The sequence below is a fragment of the Stegostoma tigrinum genome, chromosome 4 (genome assembly GCF_030684315.1).
Source record: "Stegostoma tigrinum isolate sSteTig4 chromosome 4, sSteTig4.hap1, whole genome shotgun sequence".
In the NCBI taxonomy this organism is placed as follows: domain Eukaryota; kingdom Metazoa; phylum Chordata; class Chondrichthyes; order Orectolobiformes; family Stegostomatidae; genus Stegostoma; species Stegostoma tigrinum.
The window spans coordinates 21,490,380-21,516,358 of record NC_081357.1 but is presented as its reverse complement, the minus strand read 5'-3'; the positions used below and the strand labels follow the sequence as shown (position 1 = coordinate 21,516,358).

Genomic DNA, 25,979 nt, shown 5'->3' with positions numbered 1-25,979 from the left:
TTTCCTACCTTCCTTACATACTTTTGAGGACTTCATCAGTTCCCATTCTCCTAGACCTTATGTATGCTTCCTTTTTCTTTCTGACCACGGTCATAACATCTCTAGCCATCCAAGGTTCATGTAACTTGCTGTACCTGTCTTTCATTCTCGCAGGGATGTACCATTCCTGAACTCTTATCAACTGCCCTTTGAAATACTCTCTCCTGTCAGATGTGGATGTACACTCAAACAGCTGCCTGCAATCAGCATTCTCCAGTTCCTGCCTAATATTGTTGTAATTCTCCTTCGCCCAATTTAACACCTTCACCTGAGGACTGTTGTTATCCCTATCTATGAGCATCTTAAAGCTCTCTGTTATGGTCGCTACTCCCGAAAGCAACCCCACTGAATCTTCACTCATCTGGCCGGGCTCATTTCCCAAAACCGGGCCCAGTATAACCCCTTCCCTGGTTGGACTGTTTACTTACTGTGTCACGACACCTTCCTAAGTGGTCCTTCCAAATTCTGCTCCATCCAAACGCCTAGCACAAAGTGAGTCCCAATCAATACATGGCAAGTTAAAATTGCCCACAGCAACAACCTATCTTCGGTCCACCTCCCCCTCTCTCCCTATTTATTCCAGTTCCCTCTCCCCATCCCCCCGCCCCTCTCTGAAGGGTCTAGGCCTTAAACATCAGCCTTTGTGCTCCTGAAATGTTGCTTGGCCTGGTGTGTTCATCCAGCTCCACACTTTGTTATCACAGCAACAACCTTGCTACTTTTACAACTTTCCAAAGTCTGTCTACAAATTCTCTCCTCCTATCTCTCATTGGTCATTGGGAGGCCTGTAGCATACTTGCAGCAGTGTGATTTCATCTTTCCTATTCCTGAGTTCTACCCATACTGTCGCACTGCACAAGTTCTGTGATGTACCCTCCCTCAGTACAGTTGTGAGATACTCCTTTACCAGTAACCCGTGTCTTCCACTCCTTTTACATCTCCTAATGTCGCACCTGAAACATATAAATCCTGGGATATTCCACTGCCAGTCCTGTGCCTCTTTCAGCCAAGTCTCTCTAATTGCAATTAATGTCATAGAGCTTTGGTTAGGATCAGGAACAAAGTTCATCTACCTTGCTTACTATACTTCTTGCATTGAAACATGCCAAGACAGGAAAGGGTTGTCCTCATGCTCACTCTGTCCCTCAAGAAACAAATAGAACGTTGAGAACTTTGAGAATAACAACTATATTTCCTATTGCTGATAGACAGAATTTTTGGACTAACCCAACACATTTTAATTGTGCAAAGTTCATCCCAAGCTAAAATGCTATCCCTTAGCCTCTGAGTAGTAAGGATCGGGGCAAAGATAAGAAATTTAGGGGTCCCACCAATTGTGGCGGGGACAAGAACGTGCTAAAATATCTATTCTCCCAAATAGTTTTTTAAAAAAAGCTTATTGAAGGATGCAGGAATAATGACAGGGGTGGGTGAAATGAGCTCCTAAGAGCAAGGTGGTTGAATTGTCTGGTTTTTGTCTGCTTTAAAAACGTGACTGGTAGATACTCATTCAGAATGTCAGTGAGAACTGTTTTATGCCATTGCTGCCAGCTTACTTATGTGTTCACACTCCAGCTTGGTCTGACTCTGCTCCAGTTGATTGGCATTGTCATTTGACAAGCCTGCACAAGCTTGGTTTACCATTCCAGTGTTTCATCTTTTGCTTGGTTTATCTTCTATTAGATTTCTTATTTTGCTGGTAAATGTGCCACAATAGGAGTTACAGGCTGTCTGAATTTGACTCGTCGAGATTTCACACTAATCTGCATTAATAAGCATACAAATTGGAAAGGCCTTGAAAACCCAACCTTGCTCCACATCCCTGCCAATCCCCATTAGCCTTTCCCTCCTTGACTATCCAGAGCCTATCTCTATCTTTTAAACGGATTTAAAGATTCTGCTTGCCTCTGTCTTTCTCAAAAGAGTTTCAAATATGCTCAACTCTCTGTAGGAAAAACAAAATCCCATATCTGTCTTAAATTGACAACCTCTGAGTTAGTTATAGATTCTCTTGCAAGCGGAAACATCCTTTCAACGTCCACTCCACCAAGAACTCTTCATGATTTTACATCCTTCAATCAAGTTGCCTTTACCTTATCTCCCAGAGGATACAAGTCAAGGCTGTCCAACCTTTCCTTGTGAAACAATCCATCCGTTCCAAGTACTAAACCAATCACTCTACCATGAAGAGCTTCTGATATAAACGCATCAGAAATAAGACCTGTACAATGCACGTACTCTCTAGATGTGGTCTCACCAATTCCCTGTGAAACTGTTTGTGTTCCGTTCCCCTTACAATAAATAATAATGGTCTCTTAGCTTTCTGAATTACTTGATGCTTTTGACTATCTGTTTTTGTGAGTTAATCGAGCTTTGTTTATTCCCAAAGAAATGGTGTTTCTTTCAGAAAAAGCATGGGATATGTGTGGAGATGGAGGGGCCGTTGTTTCTTGCCTGGTTGAATATTGTCATTAATTGCTCATTGCCAGCAGCAAGGCTCCAGCACACTTCTTTTCCAGCCACTTTGCATGTGATAATTTGTTTTTCCCAGTTATTATTTTGGCTGGTTAATGCTGTAAAGGTGATGTGAAGAATGGTTACCAGGTCACTTCCTGGAAATTGGCACAGCTAAGCACCGTGCTGTTTCAACAGAAACACATTGCGTTTCTGGAGCAACAGCTGGTTTTGTTTGGATTGCACTTATTATTGTGCACATTAAGAAGTCGTAAGTATTCCTGGCAATAAGGGGCTGAGATCCCAGAGTAACTTTTTTTCCACCACCTTCCATGATCCAGCATAGCTGTGGTCTGTTGCAGTGCCCCAATCCTGTGGAACTCTGTTTTGATCTGCACATGCACACAAATGGGAGAGTCAGGCGCGATTCAAATTAGAAAGTTGTGAACTGATGTTGCCCTGTACCCATGGTATGTCAGGTTTGGAAGCCCATTCTGCCAAGATGTTAAGTGGAGCGAGGGGACTGCTTCATTGAGTGTCTGTGAGTATAGAATTGAGGCTGGAAGGGATGGAGGAGCCAAATTGAAACTTTTTTTTTTTAATCACTTTGCTTTCCAACCTCCAATTCGTTGCCACTATTATTCACTTCTTCCAAAACTTTCCATCTCTTGGCATGACCCATTTGGGAAAGTGCAGTCATACTCAAGACCCATTGTTTCTGCGATCATGACAAAGATTTTAAAAAATTAACCAAATTACTCAGTCTTGAGTTTTTCTGACTGACTAACTCAGGTTAAACTTTTCATGTTAAGTACAGAAACCTGAAAGTAATATTTATTACAACTTGAACCACAGGCAAACAAAATCTAAAGTTATCAACTTAACACTGACTTGCTTTACCCCCTTTGTAAATCCTTACACTCACATGCAAATAGACAAACAAAAATACATAGATGTGGGTGTAGAAAAATATTAGAGAAACACAGTTCAATAGCACCATCCCACAGGGTTCAGTGAGGTATCCTTTGCTTCTCCAAGTTCCTCTGATCTTGTTTGAATCCATTCAATTTTTTTACTGTACACACAGGGTATGCTAATTGTTCAGTCTCAGTTGCTGGTTAGAGGCAGAACCTTTATAGGTGAATGATGAACAAGAATACCTATCTTCCAATTCTTTTACTTTGAAAGTTTTTTTTGAGGGAGTGTGGAGTCTTTCTAGAGCTGTATTCACACCTAGGCTATCCACCTGCCCAATCGGAGAGTTGTTGCCATGCTGATGGCTGACCCTCGTGATTACTTTTTCAATCAACAGGCTGTCTGTGGGCAAAGTTGCCTGAAACACATGCCTGCAGTGCCAATGACTCTCCACTTTCCCCCCACTGCTTAAACAAAGTAACAGCATAAGCACAAAATGCCATGTATTCCAGTAACTTGTTTTAAAAATGCAACAATTCCTTCCACAGTTCTTGATTTTAAAACCCGCATCCATTCTTCTCTTTGGGTCCACAACAAAGAAAGAAAATTAGTCTTTGCGCACTAGATAGTTGAACTGTTTTGTCTCTCGTTTGTAGCACAATTTCTGGAAAGCATGGTAATTTCCAATGTTGCAGTAAACATACTTGGCAAAGGTCAATCTAGTAGTTAATTGACGCTCTTTCCCAATTCAAAAAAAATGCTGGCAACCTTTTGAACTTGAGTGCTGCTTCAGACAGGAATTCATGCAGAATTTAGTATCGACAAAGGGTATATTTCAGATTTTGATAACCTTAAATGGAGACACAAAAATGCTGATCAGAGATAATGGGGACTGCACATGCTGGAGAATTCAAGATAACAAAACGTGAAGCTGGATGAACACAGCAGGCCAAGCAGCATCTCAGGAGCACAAAAAGCTGACGTTTTGGGCCTAGACCCTTCTTCAGAGAGTGGCATGGGGAGAGGGTTCTGAAATAAATAGGGAGAGAGGGGGAGGCAGACTGAAGATGGATAGAGGGGAAGTATAGGTGGGGGGGAGATAGGTCAGTCCAGGGCGGACAGACAGGTCAAGGAGGCGGGATGAGGTTAGTAGGTGGGAAATGGCGGTGTGGCTTGAGGTGGGAGGAGGGGATACGTGAGAGGAAGAACAAGTTAGGGAGGCGGGGGTGAGCTGGGCTGGTTTTGGGATGCAGTGGCGGAAGGGGAGATTTTGAAGCTTGTGAAGTCCACATTGATACCTTTGGGCTGCAGGGTTCCCAAGTGGAATATGAGTTGCTGTTCCTGCAACTTTCAGGTGGCATCATTGTGGCACTGCAGGAGACCCATGATGGACATGTCGTCTAAGGAATGGGAGGGGGAGTAGGTCAGATTCAGGCTTAGCTTAAAGTAAACCAATGTTCCCAGATGAAAGATAGTAGGAACTGCAAATGCTGGAGAATCTGAGATAACAAGGTGTAGAGCTGGATGAACACGGCAGACCGAGGAGCAGGAAAGCTGATGTTTCGGGCCTAGATCCTTCAGAAAGAAGAATGGTCTAGGCCTGAAACGTCAGCTTTGCTGCTTGGCCTGCTGTGTTCACCTGGCTCTAAACCTTGTTATTGCAGTTTTCCCAGAGCAAAGTCTCTCTCAAGAGAGAAATGTGCTCTGCAGGTTGGCAAAGTCTCAGGTTCATGCTACAGCTGTTTGTTTCCATCTAAGCCATAATGTGAGATAACAAGGTGTGAAGCTGGATGAACACAGCAGGCCAAGCAGCATCTTAGGAGCACAAAAGCTGATGTTTCGGGCCTAGACCCTCCTTCACACTTTTTCTGATGAAGGGTCTAGGCCCAAAACATCAGCTTTTGTGCTCCTAAGATGCTGCTTGGCCTGCTGTGTTCATCCAGCCCCACACTTTGTTACCTCGGGAACTGCAGATGCTGGAGAATCTATTATCTCTAAGCCGAAATGTGAGCCTTTTTGATAATTGTCAGTGCTACTGGTCACTCCTGGAGTGTAAGCATGTGCTCTTGTGATGAATTGGTCATCTTCTCTGGGAGGAAGATTAGAGTTCCATCTCAAGATGTGATATCTGTGGAGATGTCATAATATGGACATGCGTACAGGTAATCAGTTGGATAGAGTTCAAACCTGGCTCCTTGCTCTCTGCTCAACCCTTTTTGTTTTTGTTCCTGTTCCTCTATTGCTGAAGTATCCTGCTTTCAACTGTTGCCCTTGAGAAGGTGGTGTTGAGACTTTCTTGAATGGCTGCAATCCACGTGCTGTAAGTTGATCCATGATGCCTTTGGGATAGAACTCCAGGATTTTGATCCAGCGACAGTAAACGAAAGACCATATATTTCCAAGTCAGGATGGTGAGTGGCTTGGAGGAGACCTTTTAGAGGTGGTAGTATTCCCATGTATTTGCTGTCCTTGTCCTTCGAGGGATTGGCTGGTGCTGTCTAAGGCTATTTAGTGAATTTCTGCAGTGCATCTTGCAGATAGTACACGCTGCTGCTATGGACCATTGGTGTTGGAGAGAGTGAATGCTTGTGGATGTGATGTCAGTCAAGCGGGCTGCTTTGTTTTGAATGATGTCAAGCTTCTTGTGTGTTTTAGAGCTGCACCCATCCAGGCAAGTAGGGAATATTCCATCACACCCCCAATTTGTGTTTTGTAGATGGATGGGTTTGGGAGTCAGGGGTGAGTTACTTACTGCAATATTTCTAGCCACTGACCTGTTGTAGCCACTGTGTTTATATGAAGTATCAAGGTGAGTTTCTGGTTAATGGTAGCTCCATATGTGTTGATATTGGGGAATTGAGTGATGGTAACACAATTGAATGTCTAGGAGCAATGATTGGATTGTCTTTTATTAGAGATGGTCATCGCCTGGCATTTGTGTAATGCAAATGTTTCTTGCCCCTTGTTAGCCCAAGCCTGGATATTGTCCAGGTCTTGCTGCATTTGGACATGGACTGCATCAGTACCCAAAGAATCCTGAATGGTGCTGAACCTTGTGCCATCGTCAGTGAACATCCCCACTTCTGACGTTACGATGGAGGGAAGGTCATTGTTGAAGCAACTGATACAGTGACTATGATGTAGGGCTGACGAGGAAAGCTGTCACTTTCAGGGAAGTGAGAGCTGGGTGAGCAGAAAGAGAATGTTGAAAAATTAGTCCAGCTATTTGTCTTCGGTTGTCTAGAATTGCTTGTGCACCTAAACTAAAACTGGACTTGTGATTCAAATGTGCTGAATCTTCTAACTTCACATGACAATTGATAAAATTGTTGCCATGTTGAAAAGGGATGTATTTGTTTGCTATCCATTTAGAGCTTTATTTAAGGAAAATAAAGCTGCTGCATTAATATAGTGTGTTTTATGATCGCAGTATGGTTCAGTGACTTCTAGCCAATATTTTAAAGTGTAGCCATTGTTGTGACTTATGAAATCCAGCAGTTAAGACCAAGACACTGCTAAGGTTACTAAGTGGTAACTCATTTGGAATCACATTCTTTCCTGTTTAATATTTTACAATTTAACAGCAATTTCAACTGGCTGCAGCTTATGTCTCAGATGCGCAGTATAACAGAAACATTCAATTTGAAACTTCACCACAGGCAATCAGGTAAGGCTTTATTGATTTTATAATCAAATATTTTGGTTGGGTTTCAAGACGTTTTAGTTGTGGGTTGAGAATTACAAATACAGCTATGTTTAGTAGTTCAGGAGACTCTTAGGGGGGAAAGGCTATTAATTTATCCTACTTAGCCTTTTAACACAGTGGCAAAAGAACAAATGGCAGTCTTTTTTTAAACACAGTGAGTTGTGATCTGGGATGCAGTAATAGTGATAGAGCTACATTTCAATTATAACTCATGAAATTTGATATGCACTTAAAGGTAAAAAATTTGCCAAGAAATGTGGGAAGTGTCTCTGCTCAAATTGGACAGCTATCTCAAAGAACTGGCAGAGGCACAATGGGAGGAATGACCTCCAATGCTGTAAAATTCTAAACTTCATCTTGATGAATGCAAGTTTTGTTTTAAAGAAAAAAGCATCAACAACATGTCTTTTTTTCATCAACACCTGAAACCTACATAGACTAAAATGGTTTTACAAAGGGAAAACGTTGACTTAAAATGGCTGCAGCAATCAGCTGACCATGGGTTAATTCAGCTTCTTGAAACGGTGAGATAAATAAAGATTGTCTGAGTCAAAATTAACTTCCAGATATTTTCTCTTGCTTGCAGGAGGCACTGGGTGACTGGTTGACACATAGGCTCTGATTTGTTGGTTAAGAGCCACGGCTTACAGCAACTGATGAGAGAAATAAATTCAGAGATAATGGGAACTGCAGATGCTGGAGATTCCAAGATAATAAAATGTGAGGCTGGATGAACACAGCAGGCCAAGCAGCATCTCAGGAGCACAAAAGCTGACGTTTCGGGCCTAGACCCTTCATCAGAGAGGGGGATGGGGGGAGGGAACTGGAATAAATAGGGAGAGAGGGGGAGGCGGACCGAAGATGGAGAGCAAAGAAGATAGGTGGAGAGGGTGTAGGTGGGGAGGTAGGGAGGGGATAGGTCAGTCCAGGGAAGACGGACAGGTCAAGGAGGTGGGATGAGGTTAGTAGGTAGCTGGGGGTGTGGCTGGGGGTGGGAGGAAGGGATGGGTGAGAGGAAGAACCGGTTAGGGAGGCAGAGACAGGTTGGACTGGTTTTGGGATGCAGTGGGTGGGGGGGAAGAGCTGGGCTGGTTGTGTGGTGCAGTGGGGGGAGGGGATGAACTGGGCTGGTTTAGGGATGCAGTGGGGGAAGGGGAGATTTTGAAACTGGTGAAGTCCACATTGATACCATATGGCTGCAGGGTTCCCAGGCGGAATATGAGTTGCTTTTGTAGCTGTGGGAGTCGGTGGGCTTGAAATGGACATCAGTTACAAGCTGGTTGCCTGAGATGGAGACTGAGAGGTCCAGGAAGGTGAGGGATGTGCTGGAGATGGCCCAGGTGAACTGAAGGTTGGGGTGGAAGGTGTTGGTGAAGTGGATGAACTGTTCGAGCTCCTCTGGGGAGCAAGAGGCGGCGCCGATACAGTCATCAATGTACCGGAGGAAGAGGTGGGGTTTGGGGCCTGTGTAGGTGCGGAAGATGGACTGTTCCACGTAACCTACAAAGAGGCAGGCATAGCTGGGGCCCATGCGGGTGCCCATGGCCACCCCCTTAGTCTGTAGGAAGTGGGAGGAGTCAAAAGAGAAGTTGTTGAGTGTGAGGACGAGTTCCGCTAGGCGGATGAGAGTGTCGGTGGAGGGGGCCTGGTCGGGCCTGCGGGACAGGAAGAAGCGGAGGGCCTTGAGGCCATCTCCATGCGGAATGCAGGTGTACATTGGCTTTGTTCAGACTTGAGGTTTTTTTTATTTAAAGATAGCTGCTTTATTTTCAGAAATCTGATGGTTTCTGACCAAACCTACAAGCTGTTCAGCTACATGGGAGCCAATCACAGTTCTTAGCAGGTAGAAGGCCTTTGTCATTGACAACTGGTAACTATTCCATAGATCAATAAACTACCTGCTGCCAGCCAAGTTTCCCCTCTTAAACACACTCTGGCTGCAGCTCGTCTGTAGCAACCCACTGCTTTAACAAAAGGCAATGTAAGCAGCATTGTATGATGAGCATTGAGGACTTTGCTTTTTAATTTTAAAAAAATGCAGTCACCCTTTTCACAGTCCTTTTTTAAAAATAATTATTTGCCCATTTCAGTCCACAATCAAAAATACTTTAAAATAACAAGATAGTCTTTGCACTGTATTGACACACCATTTTGTGTATGTTCATGTGCACCACACTGCTGCTAGCCGAACTGACCGCCCTCAATTGTTTGTCAGCATAATTCTTTGCACATTCAGAATTATTCAACAAATGTTATTTGATTGCAGAATTATATTAAATGTTGGATGCTTGTGTATTTTGCAAGCACAAGCTGGTTGGATAAGGTCGGAATCTTGCTTGTTGAAGGGCTATGCCATTTGATATGATCCACCACACTTCAGGGCCTCCAGCCCGCACATACTGGCATTGAAACTCGCACTGCATTACTTAGTTGTGTCACAGAGATATCATCTTTTTGTCTTGATAAATGCATACTGTTGGTGACAAATCCCACCTAAGTTGAAATGAGCCACCACAGTGCAAAACAGCTGGATTCATCTTTTTGCTCAAACATTAGAGATAACTTGCCTTTCCAGGGCACTGTTGGGTACATTGTGCACTTTTCAGGATCATGTATAACTTCTTCAGGCCTTTTCTTGAGTTTGCATGATATACAGCAAAGAATGGTCTGATCAGAGTAGCCATTATGCTGCAGGATGGATTTGAGGGTCTCTATTGAATCATTAAGTTTGCAACGTGAAGAAATTTGAGGCTGTTGATGAAGCCAATCTTGATTGTAGAACTATGAAATTGCCAATGTGTATGCTAACTTTGTGGTTTTTCCTGAGCCATTTGACTGTGCTCTCTTCCGAGAGCTCTGGAGCTAGGTGATTGAATGTGTTCAAAGGTGAGTTTCGCAGATTTCTTTTGGTCTACAAGGGAGCCAAGAGTTTCTAGGATGAGACAAGGGAATGCTGCAGCTGGGCAATTCAAAATGGAGCCTCCATATGATCAACCAGAGTCTTAATGAATGACAGGCCATTCAGCCCACTACCTACCCTAACGCACTCCCACTTGTATAATTTGATCACGTGAGGGATAAATAATGTTCACAGCATGAGGTCCAATTAACAGATTGTTGACTTTCTGACTCACTTTGTTTAACCGAATTCCTCATTATCTATAATATTCTGCATTATAATGTCAAACAATTTTCCAACTTTCTCTTGTCTAGATTTTACAAATTGTACAACCACTGGTCTACACAGGGAATCACTTATTTTTTTATCCTTGTGGATCTTTTCCTTGGCCTTTTTGAAGATCCTGCAGTCTATCTACTGCCTATTTGGGTGAGTGCCTTTCGGTGACTATATTACTAATGCATTCAGTCTTCAATATCTTCAAACTGATATGCAGCATTCTGGCGGAAGGTCACGCTCCAAAGCCGTAAGTCTAATCTTTTACTTTGCAGATGCCGCCAGACCTCCTGAGCTTTTCCAGCAGCTTTTTGTTTTTGTCCCTGATTTACAGCATTCACAGTTCTTTCGGTTTTTCTTCAAAATTATTTTCTTCCATGTTTGGTATCACGCTTGTGATTATCTTCGCAATCAGCAGGAGGGCATCAGAGTCTCATTTGCTCGCATTCACGTAGAGGAGAAAAATGTCTTGTCCTGAGATGTGAACAAAAGGGTAGTGAATGTGGAATTCTTTTAGCACTCACAACGGAGTATATATTCAAGGCTGAGAGAAACTGGTTTTTAATCAGTGAGCGAATTGAGGATTGTGGAGAAAAGGTGGGAAAATGAAGTTGTGGGTTATCAGATTAGCCATGATCTCACTGAAAATGGAATAGGTCCAATGAGCTGAAAGGAGAAGTGGAAAGCCTATGTCTTGTGGTGTGAACTGCCTTGAATTGCTGCACTTTGTGGATAGATGTAGTGCTGCTGGTGAGTTCCAAGATTTTAACCCAGTGGCAATGAAGCAACGGTGATATTTCCAACTTGGGATGGTGTGTGATGTGGAGATGAGCTGGCAGATGTTGATATTACCATGTATCTGCTGCCCTGGTCCTCTTAAATGGTAGAGGTTGCAGCATTTAAAAGGTGCTGTTGAAAGAGCCTTTGTGATTTGTTCTATTAAATTTGTAGGTGGTGCAGGGAATGAAGGACGAAAGTGGTGGCAGGGTGGGGGGGGGGGGGGGGGGTGCGGTGGGGGCGCGTGTACCAATTAGGCCAGTGTCGTTATGAATAAAACATGTACGTGCCTCTCAGTAATTTAGAAAAGATGCTAGGCGTGAGCATATCCTTTAGCATGATTAGATCGTTCAGCAAGCCCTGCCCAATTGGAATATTACATCTGACTGAACATCTTGTATGGTTTTGTTTATAGCCTGTACTCGATGTGACTAGCCAGAGGAACATGTCAGTTGTTTTGATCCGTTAAATGTTGGGAGGTCTGCTCTAGATACCTGACATCACACTGATATTGAAATTTATTCGCCATGTTGTATAGGGAATGTAGGAGCGGAGAAACATGGGTTTGTATGTGCAGAGATCATTGAAGCAGTGGAACAGGTGGAAAGAGTATTAACCAGGCTTGCAAATCCTCTTGGTTTTACTAGTAGGACCATAGAGTATGAGAAAAAGATCGTGATGTTGAACTTGTATAAAATGTTTGGTAGGTCTCACCCTCAGCAATTGTGCGTGCCACATTCTAGGAAGGATGAGAAAAATTAGAGTGAAGAATTTACAAGAATGGTTCCAGAAATGAAAACTTCAGTTATAAAGTCGTACAGCATGGAAACGGACTCTTCGGTCCAGCTCGTTCATTCTGACTAGACATCCCAATCTGATCAAGCTCCCATTTGGCTCAAATCTCTTTCAACCCTTCCTATTCATGTACCCATCCAGATGCCTTTTTAAATGCTATAATTATATCAGCCTCGACCCCTTTCTCTGGCAGCTTAGTCCATACAAGCAACACCCTTTGCATTACAAAGTTGCCCTTCAGGTTTTTTAAAAAATTTTTACACTCACCTTTAAACCTTTTGCCCTTTTTTTAGTTTTGGACTCTCACACCCAAGGAAAAGACCTTGGTTTATGATTGATGAAGAAGTTGGGATTGTTCTCAGGAGAGAAGGTGGCATGGGGTAGATTTGATCGAGGTTTTCAAAATCTTACATGAGCTGGCTGGAATGGATAGGAGAAGCAGTTCCTGCTTGTAAAGGAAATAAGAACAAGAGGACATGTGATGTGCAAAAGAAGGGGTGATGAGGGGAAAAATATACTTCATGCACGAATTGCAAAAGGTTAATCTGTAGTATAGCAAGTAATTGAGAATGCAGTAGAATATTACTTAGTGCAAGGGGAGCTGAATACCAAGGTGTGGAGGTTATGTTTCACTCACTTATGCAGGACATCAAAGCAACATCTGGAACATTCTGCACAGTATTGATCATTTTCCTTTGGGAAAAGTGTAACTGCATTGAAGCAGTATGAGTTGCAAGACAAAGACCTGTTTGACCGTTAGCCCTTATGAGAATGGCTACTTCATTTAAGTTATTTCACTCGAGTTGTGATTTTTCAAGAACTGGATCACAACATTTGACTAAGTACTTGTCGTATAGATCAGTTTTGATGCCATCCAGGACACTTGCTCTTTAAGAGCAGAGAAATCATGAGCTCTACTGTAATGATTAAGAATCAGCCCAGATAAAAGATTGGGGAATGTTTCATTTAGTCTGTTGACATTTAAAGTACTTTCTCAGACTGTCATGCTGATGATGATCCTTACATCTTTATAGCTACTGAAACCAAGCCAAACCCTGTGAATGTTGAAATCAGGAATTTAAAACAAAATACTTGAAATCCAACAAGTCTTTTAGCCTTGGAAATCAAATAATTAATCTATTGAATCTGATAATGACTTTATTCCGAACGGAAGAGAGTTGGGAAAAGTGGTGGGTTTTACTGATGGCCTCAGTTTATAGTCTAAATGACTTGTACCTTGGCTGTATATTGGAAAGCTGTCAATGTGCAGTGCCTGTATGTGGGCTGTCTAGATCTTGTTCCAACTAATTGAACACTCAACTTTCAGTTTTGGACCCAGACTACCTGAGATACTAACTTTCCTTATTTTCAAAAGCAACCTTGGCACCTGCTATCTTTACAAGAAGTGTTTGGAGAATGAGTTAGTGGAATGGTTTTACAACAACTTCCAAGAGCAAAGTTATTTTAGATCCGGTAAGGCAGGATTAGGCAATAATTGCATAGTAAAAGATGTCTGGGTGGGGGAGGGAAATGTTCATAACACAACTTAATTCCATATTACAAAATGCATTCTTGAGTCCAAAACCAGAATCATGAACTTAAGTGCAGCCAGTTAAGTAGATATGAGTGAATATGAAGGGTGGCTCAGTGGTTAGCACTGCTGCCTCCCAGCACCAGGGACCAGTGCTCGAAGCCAGCCTCAGGTGACCGTGTGGAATTTGCACACTCTCCCTGTGTCTGCGCGAGTTTCCTCCGGGTGCTCCGGTGTAAGTTTGGGTAATTTAGGATGGCTAATCCATCTTTAGTGTTCAGGTTGTAGGTGTAAGTGGAAACGATGCAAATTAGCATGCAGGTACAGTGGGAAGTCAAATGGCATGTTGACCTTTTTATTGCAGAGGACAGGAGTCAACAACTGAAGAATTCAGCTCCAATGTAGAGTCCTCTAGATCAGAATGTTAGCTTGCTCTCTGTCCATGGATGCCGCCTGACCTGTTGTGATTTCTATTATTTATTGTTTTCAGTGAAGAATACGCCAGTCTTGCTACAGATATAACGAGGTGTAGAGCTGGATGAACACAGCAGGCCAAGCAACATCAGAGGAGCAGGAAGACTGACGTTTCGGGCCTAGAACCTCTTTCAGAAAAAGTCTTGCTACAGCTGTGGTTAGAACATGCCTGGGTTACTGGGTGCAGTTGTGGTCACCAAGTTATTACCTTTACAGAACAGTCAAAGTTTGCTAGACTGGTTCCTGGGATAAGATGTTTGCCCAAAAACAGGCCGAATGAAGTGGGCCCAGACTGTCTTTTCAGTATAGAAGGATGAGAGGTGGGGGGTCATTTAAATCAATAAGATTTTGAAGTGGCGCAATAGGATAGTTGAAAAATAATTTTTCAACTAGTTGGAGAATCTAGCACGTGGGTGCAAAGTGTCAGGGTATAATAGGTTGACCGTGTGGGGCTGAGAAAATGTTTTTACTCAGATTGTGAATTTTCAGCAATTTCCTATTCCAGAGGATAAAAGATGCTCCAACATTAAGTACATTCAAGGTTGAGAACAGAGAGCTGTGGGGAGTGGGCTAGAAAGGTGATTTAGGTAGAAAATCAATGAAGGTTGCATTTGATGTTGAAGCAGGCTGAGGAGTCCATTCTTCCCCTAATTTCTGTCAGAAATTTGCTACATTAGTTTCCATCAGCGGACTGTGAGATGCCTCTGGACTAAATGCATGACTTTATCTTTCAGATACAGACTCCTCCGTTGCCCCTGTTTATAGAATTGGGAATAGCGGGTTTCCTTCTACTCCACTTCTCCTTTCCCCCAGACTCCCTGTAGTTTTATATGTTGTCATCTTAAATGCGAATCGAATGGTATACACCAATTAAACAAAGGATGCCGGAAAACCTCAGCAGGTCTAGCCGCATCTAGGAGGGAGATAGTGTTAGTATTTCGAGTCCAGTATGATCTCTTCAGAAATGTGTGTGTATATATAGATATTACAGCAACAGGGTGTTATCTGATATTGTGCCCTTGCCCCCGATTCACTAATTACCAATAGAGGCCAACTTCTCCAGAGTGTGGTTGTTAAATAACCGTTGTCAGTAAATTTCATTCCAGGGCCACACTGATTTAGAACATGGAACAGTACAGCACAGAACAGGCCCTTCAGCCCACGATGTTGTGCCGACCATTGATCCTCATGTATGCACCCTCAAATTTCTGTGACCATATGCATGTCCAGCAGTCTCTTAAATGTCCCCAATGACCTTGCTTCCGCAACTGCTGCTGGCAACGCATTCCATGCTCTCTCAACTCTGTGTAAAGAACACGCCTCTGACATCCCCTCTATACTTTCCTCCAACCAGCTTAAAACTATGACCCCTCGTGTTAGCCAGAGACTATTCCCCAGGGCAGAAATGGCTATCAACACTATCTATGCCTCTCATTTTCTTGTATATCTCAATTAGGTCCCCTCTCCTCCTCCTTTTCTCCAAAGAAAAGAGACCGAGTTCAGTCAACCTCTCTTCATAAGATAAGCCCTCCAGTCCAGGCAGCATCCTGGTAAACCTCCTCTGAACCCTCTCCAAAGCATCCACATCTTTCCTATAATAGGGCGACCAGAACTGGACGCAGTATTCCAAGTGCAGTCTAACCAAAGTTTTATAGAGCTACAACAAGATCTCACGACTCTTAAACTCAATCCCCCTGTTAATGAAAGCCAAAACACCATATGCTTTTTTAACAACCCTGTCCACTTGGGTGGCCATATTAAGGGACCTATGTATCTGCACACCAAGATCCCTCTGTTCCTCCACACTGCCAAGAATCCTATCCTTAATCCTGTACTCAGCTTTCAAATTCGACCTTCCAAAATGCATCACCTCGCATTTATCCAGGTTGAACTCCATCTGCCACCTCTCAGCCCATCTCTGCATCCTGTCAATGTCCCGCTGCAGCCTACAACAGCCCTCTATACTGTCAACAACACCTCCAACCTTCGTGTCATCTGCAAACTTGCTGATCCATCCTTCAATCCCCTCATCCAAGTCATTAATAAAAATTACAAACAGTAGAGGCCCAAGGACAGAGCCCTGTGGAACACCACTCACCACTGACTTCCAGGCAGAATATTTTCCTTCTACTACCACTCGCTATCTTCTGTTAGCCAGCCAATTCTGTATCCAGACAGCTAAATTCCCCTGTATCCCATTCTTCCTGACCTTCTGAATGAGCCTACCATGGGGAACCTTATCAAATGCCTTGCTGAAGTCCATATACACCACATCCACAGCTTGACCCTCGTCAACAAGATCAGAGATTTTCCAGAGCTAACTCCCAAAGTTTACGTTCCCTTTTTACTCCACCAGGTAACTTCGACAGTGGAGTTCATTTGTCTGCTAATGTTTACAGTACGTCTTCTCCATTTCTCAAAAATTACTCCCACCAAGGTGTTTTGGAGAGATGCGAAGAACATCTGTGTCATTGTCAGTATATCGGTGAGTATGTAATCTTAATAAATATAGTGCTATATTTGTCTGGAAAATCAGTTGTGAAGTGCTGTCAAGCAAAATATCCACAGTTGGAGTGCACGTGTTTCTCTAGATCTTGCAAATATTTCCCCTCGGCTAATGCAATCCAAAAGGATTGTCTGGTCACTCATTCACTAAGGTTTGCCAATCTTTTTCTGAGTAAAAGATCTGTCACGTGCTTGCATGTAGGCAAATTATGCCTGCAATACTTAAGATCAGATATTAACCATGGATTGTAAGGTATTGCAAGCTGAAGACAGATTGTCAGGAAATATTGTACTTTAGTCTTGAGGTCAATGAAGTAATCTGTAGAGTCATCTAGACTTGAAATGTTAGCTTGATGTCTCTCCATGCACGTTGTCTAATCCTCTGTAATCTTCAGCTTTGGTTGTTTCAGGACAGATTCCAGCATCTGCAGTAATTTGCTCCTGTACAAAGGTTACTTGTCCGTGATTCCATTCTCGAGCCCATGTGATTTTACTTGAATTTATGACTTAAAGGCCCAATAGAATGTTTGAATATTCTGCCTGTATTTCAGCTGTTCGTTTTACAGTTTTTCTTTTCCTTCTCCTTTTTAATGTTTTCAAGGTAGTTTTTTTTTAGAGGTATGTTCTGGAACTGACCAGAAAGCAGGCTAGACTTGTTATTGTTTAATGTGATGTAATTAATAACCTCTCTAGAATCATAATTGAACTTTTCACTTTGCCTAGCGTTTTGAGGGAAGAAGAGTTGGACCAAGACTTGAAATTTAAACTCAGATGTGAGCATGAAATTTGAGCTGGCTGCGATGAATTGGGGTATTATGATAGGAGATGGATCGAGATAAGCAGTGCAGATATTTAAAGGGGCATGTCAAAATCCTCTGAATAAGTACATTCCAGGTGATAAGAAAATCACCAGGGTTTTCTGTAGATAAAATGAAATGAGTAAGTGAAGTGCGCTTTGGCCCTCTAGAGGGTGCGAATTGAGCCTGAAAACTAGATAACTAATAATTTTTATGTTCTAAATATTGTTTCTGTCTTTTAGAGTAGTATGGACAAACTGGAGACTGAAAGAAGGACCTAGTGCAACTTTAGTCACTAGTGAAGTGGTACTGAGAAAACTGAAGCTGTGCGTTCACATTTCTCTGGGTCCCAATGGACTTCATTTAGGGTTTAAGGGAGGTGGCTGATGAGCCAGAAGATACATTGGTGTTAACTTTCCAAAATTTGGTAGATTCTGGAAATCTTTCATTAGACTAGAAGATAACAAATATAACCCCTCTATAATTAAGAAGGGAGGGAGGTAGAAATCCACAAACTAAAGTTAGTTTGATGTCCCTCGGGGGGGATGGTGTTGGAATTGATCATTAATGAGGTTATAACCAGGCACTTGGGAGCTCTCAGTAATTAGGAAAAGTCAACAAGTCAACTGGAAAGCATGCATAATGAATTCATTGGAATTGTATAAAGAAGTAACAAGTGTTGATGTATTGTACTTATATTTTCAGAAGGCATTTGACAAGGTTCCACTGAAGGTTAAAAGCTCGGGGGAGGAAAAGCAGCTGTGGATTCTGAAAATCAAACAAAAGCAGAAAATGCTGTAAAAACTGAGCAGACTTGGCAGCATCTATGGAGAGAATTTAGAGTTAATGTTTTGGGCCCAGCAACCCTTCCTCGGAGTAGCCTTCCCTGAGGAAGGGTCACTGGACCAAAGACATTAACTCTGATTTCTCTCCACAGATGCTGCCAGACTTGCTGAGCTTTTCTAGCATTTTCTGTTTTTGTTTCTACATGATGTTATCGTGCAAAATATGATCTCATTGTGTAGAGTGTAATATATTAACATGGATGGAAGATTGGCAAGCAGAAATCAGTACACAATATATATTTCTTTTTAAGATTAGGATGTGACAAGTGGGATCCCACAAGGATCTGTGCTTGACCCTCAACTTTTTACAGTTTGACTTAAGGATGCAGATAGACAGATATAGCTGGGTTAAATGGGCGAGCAGGCAGGAGTCAGGCAGCTGGAGTATAATGTAGAAAAATGTGCAGTTGTTCACTTTGGAGGGAAGGATAAAAAAGCAGAGTATTTCTTAAATGGGGAATGACTGAAATTCTGGGGTGCACAGGTATTGAAGTGTTCTAGTGTATAACTAATGAAAGACTAGTGAACATATACTATATAATCAGGAAGGCTAACTTGTCATTGTCCTTGTGAGAATTTAAACATAAAAGTAATGGTCAAAAACAGAAGTTGCTGGAAAAGCTCAGCATCTGTGAAGGAAAAAACAGTTAAAGTTTCGGGTCTGGTGGCCCTTCCTTGGAACGGAAACATTAACTGTTTTTTCCTGAGCTTTTCCAGCAACATCTGTTTTTGTTTCTGATTTACAACATTTGCAGTTCTTTCGGCTTTTGTATAAGGGTGCTTATGCCTTGGTTATACATGATATTTGTGAGACTACCTCTGTCACACTGTACACATTTGGTCACCTCAATTTACATTCTTCCTCACCTATTGAAAGTGCTTGAGAGGAGATTTTCTTTGACACAAATGGCATCCTTCTGTGGCGTAACAATTCTGTGATACTAGATTGATGCCTGTAATGAATGGATTCTTTAATGAGGAAAGATGGGACTGAATGGCCGCCTTCCTGCTTGAGCTTAGAAGAGCAAGAGATGATTTGATATGAATTTTATAGGATCCAGAATTGTCTTGACAGTGGGTATGCAAACAGTATCACTTCTTATGGTCTAGAACGAGGGGGCTCTGTATTTTATGGAAAAAATAAAAGAAAATTAGGCGTCTTCCTTGTTGGATAGATGAGACTTTTTTTTTCTCCTGAGTGTTCTGTGGCTTTGGAACTCTCTGGTCTTAAAGTGGTAGATTCTTCTTAGACAGCTATCAGGGGTAGATGAGAATGAACAACTTGAAAACTCATCAGCCATGATCTTACTGGAGGGCAGAGCATGAGGGGGCAAAATGATTTTCTTCCCCTAATTTGTATGTAAATCACTGACTTGTACTGGAGAATGGCCCACAGGTGTCAACCATCTCTAACACTTTGCCCAACCTTTCATGTGCACTTGCCATTAGAAGTGCAGTAGGTGACAAGAGTTTGATACATCCCATTTGTTTATGTTCCCCTCTAGCTCCTATCTCCTCATGGTCATCCCATCTCAATTGAAATTAACATTAATTTTTGACAGATCTTGCAGACTATTATGTATTTTAAATTATGCACTTCTTCACTTCCAGCTCACGATGATAGATATGATTGTATACTTGACTCTGAGAGAAACTGGGTATTTTGCTGTTAGATGGTCGAGAGTCTTGAGGCCTCTGTTCTGCGTGAACTTTACTGAAAGTCGTCAGGTAAGTGTTATTTTCTATGTGTTTAAACATGGAAATACATGTCTACAACTAAACCCTCAACTGATTTTAAATCTGGCAAGATCAGATTGATGGGAAATATTTCACCCGTGCTGTCTGTTATAAAATGCTGCTTGGTGTAAAACCCCAGAAACAATAACAAATACTTCCAAATGTTAATAAAAACCGTAAGAACTGCGGATGCTGCAAATCAGGAACAAAAACAGAGGTTGCTGGAAAAAGCTCAGCAGGTCTGGCAGCATCTGTGGAGGAGAAAACAGAGTTAACGTTTCGGGTCCGGTGAAGAAGTTCTGAGGAAGGGTCCCCAGACCTGAAATGTTAGCTGTTTTCTCCTCCACAGATGCTGCCAGACCTGCTGAGCTTTTCCAGCAACTTTGTTTTTGTTCCTAGTTTTTCTTCAAATGTTAATGTTAGTGTTTCCTGTATTGCAGCTTCGAAGAGCCTTCAGGAATATCCGCAACACTCTTCCAGAGATCACCTATGTGTTTGTGCTGTTTATGTTCAGTGTTGCAGTGTTTTCTCTTATGGCTTTGAAACTGTTTGCGAAAAGGTAAAATGAGTTAAATTTAATATACCTTCTAAACAAAGGCAAGAAAGTTATCATAAACATCTTCCCCCTGCAGTTTGCAGTGTCACACTCCAATATCTCATCCAAATGGCCTTTTTTTAAAATAAAGTGTTCAATGAATGGAAACTCAAGAGCATGCCTAAGCACTTTGTTTCTCATGTGCAGTATTAAAGTCAGCATCTGCTTTGTAGGCTTAGATGGTGGTGTTTTTCAACAAGTTAATTGTGTGTAAAAATTGGATAAATGACTAAATACAATTTTAGTTGTTTGGGGATGGAATGTTGCCCAAATCACGGAGAGAATGTTTTTCATGTAATGCAATGGTATTTTAAATTTTTTTAACATTATGGTATCTTACAGGAAACTCATGACAGTAGAAGGAGCCCCATATTTCAGTAACTACCTTGACATTTTCTTCGATCTCTACGTGCTGGTGACAACAGCAAATAGCCCTGATGTGATGTATGTACTTCTAAGTAATTTGAATGTTTGTGGTGATCTGACCATATGCGAACATTATGGAATCTATTGACTTTGACTCCCTCAGCACCTGGATAGATTGTGGAAGGCAGTTGATAACCTAGGATTCTTAGGACTTGGCCTTCTGTCTAGGATGTAGTGGTGTTTCACCTTGGAGCTGTAGATGGGTTCAGTCCAAAACTATATTTGTAGAAAGTTTATCTCCTGAAAAAGGAGCTTAACTACCCATGTTTGACCGTCTAAAAAAGGCTTTGTTTTGTGAAAATTCTGCTAAATAATGCAGTCAGTGAGGTTTCAGTGTATTCAGATTACATTGTCACTTTTAAAAGATACCAAGGTGGTTATACCTTTTTTATAACCTACCTTCTTGAAATGTGCATTGTAATAATATGATTGTGTCTCCATTATTTTGTTTAGGTTAATTTATGGTAGATAACAATAAATGTCTGTTATGGTCATGCACCAAGTTATAAACTTTGCTTTTCAAAGTTTCATGTCCTTCTGTAGCCCAAGGTTTAAATTGCAAAATTATTTCAATTACTTTTGTCCTGTACAGGATCCTGCCTGGGCACAATGAGAACTGTGCCCAATTGTAGGTTCTATACCCATACTGGTTCATTAATGTTCTTTAGGGAAGGAAACTCACATCTTTACCTGGTCTTCCCTATATATGACATCAGGCCCACGGCAATGCGGTTGACTGCTCTCTGGGCAACTGGGGACGGGCAATAAGTACTGACCTAGCTGAGGTCCTCATCCGTAAATGAATTTTTAAAATAAGGGGTATTGATGTGCTGGAGAAAGGGTTTACAAAATAATATGGCTGTCACCAGAGCCAAGAGAGAACTTTTTTTATATAGGGTGTAGCATTTTTTTGCCCAGCTTTAATTCTCCTCTCTGGTGAGCTGCTGCCTTTTAGACATTTCAGTCTTTAAAAAAAATTGGATAGCTACAACCACATGGCTTTTAGGAACAGCCCTCCAGGGTTTTGACCTAGCAGCGCTGATGGAATAGTCATCTATTCCCAAGTCAGGATGGTAAGTGGCTTGGAGGGTAACTTGAAGTTGATGTTCCCATAGAACAGTACAGCACAGTGCGGACCCTTTGGCCCACGATATTATGCTGAATGTTTACCCTAAATCTAAGGTCTATCTAACTCCACCACTACCTTTTATACTATCATCCAAATGCCTGTCTAATAGCTGCTTGAAGGCCCCTAATGAGGCTGACTCCACTACCCTCTCCAGCAATGCATTCCACACCCTTACCACTCTGAGTAAAGAACCTACCTCTGACGTCTCCCTGATAGCTACTTCCACTCACTTTAAAACTCTGCCCCCTTGTAATAGATACCTCCACCCTAGGAAAAAGTCTCTGGCTGTCCACTGTCATTACACCTATGATCATTTTGTACGCCTCTACCTAGTCACCTCTCATTCTTTGTTGTTCTAAAGATAAAAGCCCTAGCGCTCTCAACCTTTCCTCATAAGACCTTCCCTCCATTCCAGGCAACATCCTGGAATATCCTCTGCACATTTTCTAACGCTTCCACATCTTTCCTGCAATGAGGTGACCAGAACTGTACACAATATTCCAGATGTGGCTGAACCAGGGTTTTGTATAGCTGGAGCCTAACTTCACGGCTCTTGAACTCAATCCCTCTATTAATGAAAGCTTACACACCATACACCACCTTAACAACTCTATCCACCTGGATGGTAGCTCTCAAGGAACTGTGAACATGAACCACAAGATCCTTCTGCTTCTCCATACTGTCAAGAATCTTTCCGTTAACCCTATATTCTGCTTTCAAGTTTGTCCTTCCAAAACATCCTCCCACTGTTCACTTTTCAGGGTTAAACTCCATCTGCTACTTCTCAGCCCAGCTGTGCATTCTGTCAGTGTTCGTTTGTAACCTAGAACAGCCCTCCGCACTGGCCACCTTCGTATCGTCTGCGAACTTACTAATCCACCCTTCCACTCCTACATCCAAATCATTTACAAAAATCACAAATAGAAGAGGACCCAGAACAGATTCTTGTGGTACACCACTGGTAACTGAGCACCATGCTGAATATCTTCCATCCACTACCACCCTTTGTCTTCTAAAGATCAGCCAATTCTGAATCCAGTCTGCCACATTACCCCCTATCCCATGCTTCCTTACCTTCTGCATGAGAAATGTATCCCACGTATCTGTTGTCCTTGTCCTTCTAGGTGGAAGTAGTAATAGGTTTGGAACGTGCTGATGGAGGACCTTTAGTGAATTTCTGTAGTGCATCCTGTAGATGGTATGCTGCAGCTTCCATTAAATATCAGTTGTGGATGGTGTACATGTTGATTCCAGTTAATATTGGGGGATTTGAAATCCCCTCCTTAATATTACTTTTTGTTTAAACTTCTGGGATTTGTCTGTCCTTCTATCTGTATATATCTGTCTCCATATATCTGTCCTTCTAACAATCCCTGTCTGTTTGGGAATCCAGCAATATGATTGATTACTGTTTTGAGCTCTACTCATAGCTTCATTTTGCGGAACCTAACAGGATATCATCCCTCATTGTGTTAATTGATTCCTTGATCAATGTTATATTATCCATGCCTAGTATCTTGTCATCCCTTATTACCTGATGTGACAACACTCATGTTGAACAACCCACCAGAGACACAACCTGCATCAGAGAAAAGAGAATAGGAAGGTGTGCTGAAAGACTGGACAAGGAATATAACTATGACTCAGACTAGTTGGGTGAAATGGCCTATGCGTGCAATGTGTTCTACCTCAAGTATAGCAGAAACGAAATAATTGAGCTTATCCTGTTCTCTTAAAGGAAGCAATTCTGAAAATTTGTGGGAAATGCTTGGGGGGGGAGAACCCTGAATTTAGGCAAGGAGTGTCTGATGCATTTCTCTTTGTTTGCCAAATGGGTCAGATGCATTGTTAAATATGCTTTTGACCAGTGAATTCCCCTTAAGTATTCCAAATCAATAAAAGGAGAATTCTTATTTGAGGAGCAACTATTAAAATCAGTTTTCCAGACTTACAGTCCAAGAGGAAGCTTTGTCCACAGAAACTGACATTACTGCATGATTCTTGTCAAACAGAGAAATGAACAGTAGGAATGGTTACCTGTTTAGCTCTGCAAGTAAGATCCCAAGTTTCTTTGTAGATTAGTCAATCTCCACCATTCTACTGCATAAACCCACACCCTGGCTCCAGATTTAGTTGCAATATTTGAAGTTGAAGACTGTGGAAATGATCTTTTTGAAAGCCTTCATTAGAAATTTGGTCAGACCTATTGAGTAACAATGTTTGATAATATTGCTAGTAAGGGTGGATAACTTTGCTTGATCCTAGTTTGAACAATATTCAATATGGGTCAAATAATGATATACTTGTGACAGTTATCTCTTTTTTTCAGGATGCCTGCTTATGAAGTCAGCTGGGCATATTCAATTTTCTTTGTTATTTTTATAATAGTGAACACTTATGTCTTCATGTCTCTCTTCTTGGCTGTTGTATATAATGACTACAAGAAGCATTTAAAGGTAGGTATGTATTTGTGTGGAGGATACCCAGACCACTGCATAAGTATTCTGTGATTTAAATTGATGAGATTTTTCAGCTCCCCTTCCCCTATATACCTGTTCTATGTTTATGTTCCAAGTTAACCATTCAGATAACTTTAAAATACCTATTCTCTTTTTTTTTAAAAAAAACCTCCATCTGTCATGCAGAATGCATTTTAAAAAACCTTTTGCAATGTTACAATAAATAGTCCAATGATATTGAAATTCCTTCTGGCCTATAATTAGCCCTATTGGCTACTTTGCAACATGGATCTCTAAAGTATCTATTTGATTTTGGCTTCTATAATTGTTTTCATTACGCTGAACTGACTCATTGACTACTTTTGCTGCTTATACATGTCTTGATTTAAAAGCACCTTGTGTAGATACTATGGTGTTGATCTTGCAATGTTTCCGATTACGGCTAGGATTAGAACTTCTCAAAATGTGAAAGAAATAATGTTTGGGTCACCAGAGTTGGTGAGAAATGTGACAGCTTTGCTGTACAGAAATGTGTACCAGTGACTTTATCCGTGTAAGTCACAGCTCTCCAAAGATAATTCATTGTGTGAAGTGTTGTGTGTGATGCACTGTATAAATCCATTCAAATTTTTAAGATGTCTGCAAATGTGTTCAAGGGTCTAGTCTGCAGCATTACTTGTGAAATCATAGTAATTCTAGTCAGGGGTCTTGTCACTACTCTCAATTTCTCAGGGTAGGGCAGTTGACATAGTGTACGTGGACTTCAGTAAACCTTTGATAAGGTTCCACATGGTAGGATATTGGAGAAAATGCGGAGGCACGGGATTGAGGGAGATTTAACAGTTTGGATTAGAAATTGGCTTGCTGTCAGAAGGCAACGAGTGATGATTGGAAAATATTCAGCCTGAAGTCTATTTACTAGTGTGCCACAAGGATCTGTTTTGGGACCACTACTGTTTTGTCATTTTTATAGATGACCTTGGACGCAGGAATAGGTGGATGTGTTAGTAAGTTTGCAGATGACACTAAAGTCGGTGGAGCGTGGAAGAATGTTGCAGGAGACTTGGATAAACTGCAGAATTGGGCTGAAAGGTGGCAAATGGAGTTCAGTGCAGATAAATGTGAGGTGATTCACTTTGGGAGGAATAATAGGAAGGCAGAATACTGGGTCAATGGAAAGATTCTTGGTAGTGTAGATGTGCAGAGGGGACTTGGTGTCCACATATGTAGATGCCTGAAAGTTGCCACCCGGGTTGATAGTGCTGTTAAGAAGGCTTACGGTGTGTTATGTTTTATTGGTAGAGGGATTGAGTTCCAGAGCCGTGATGTCATGCTGCAACTGTACAAAATGCTAGTGTGGCCTCACTTGGAATATTGCATCAGTTCTGGTCGCCCCATTACAGGAAGGATGTGGAAGCATTGGAAAAGGTGCAGAGGAGATTTACCAGGATATTGCCTGGTCTGGAGCGAAGGTCTTATGAGGAAAGGCTGAGGGACTTGGGTCTGTTCTCATTGGAGAGAAGGAGGCTAAGAAGGGATTTAATAGAGACATACAAAATGATCAGAGGATTAGACAGGGTGGACAGTGAGAGTCTTTTTCCTAGGATGATGACATTGGCT

General features: G+C 41.8%; 1 protein-coding gene across 3 annotated transcripts in view; it reads left to right on the top strand.

The window, feature by feature from the left end:
• tpcn3 (two pore segment channel 3) overlaps positions 1-25,979 on the top strand; it is a 61,813-nt gene that overhangs the window by 5,089 nt on the left and 30,745 nt on the right. For 2 of the 3 annotated variants that reach the window (XM_048530787.2, XM_048530788.2), the window contains exons 2-8: positions 6,993-7,075; positions 10,328-10,442; positions 16,223-16,351; positions 19,625-19,741; positions 20,191-20,309; positions 20,688-20,789; positions 24,230-24,356. In XM_048530787.2, the coding sequence (XP_048386744.2) occupies positions 6,993-7,075; positions 10,328-10,442; positions 16,223-16,351; positions 19,625-19,741; positions 20,191-20,309; positions 20,688-20,789; positions 24,230-24,356 (792 nt within the window). Of the gene's footprint in view, positions 1-6,992; positions 7,076-10,326; positions 10,443-13,882; positions 14,024-16,222; positions 16,352-19,624; positions 19,742-20,190; positions 20,310-20,687; positions 20,790-24,229; positions 24,357-25,979 lie in introns of those variants that run through there. The other variant, XM_048530789.2, reaches the window with a different exon arrangement.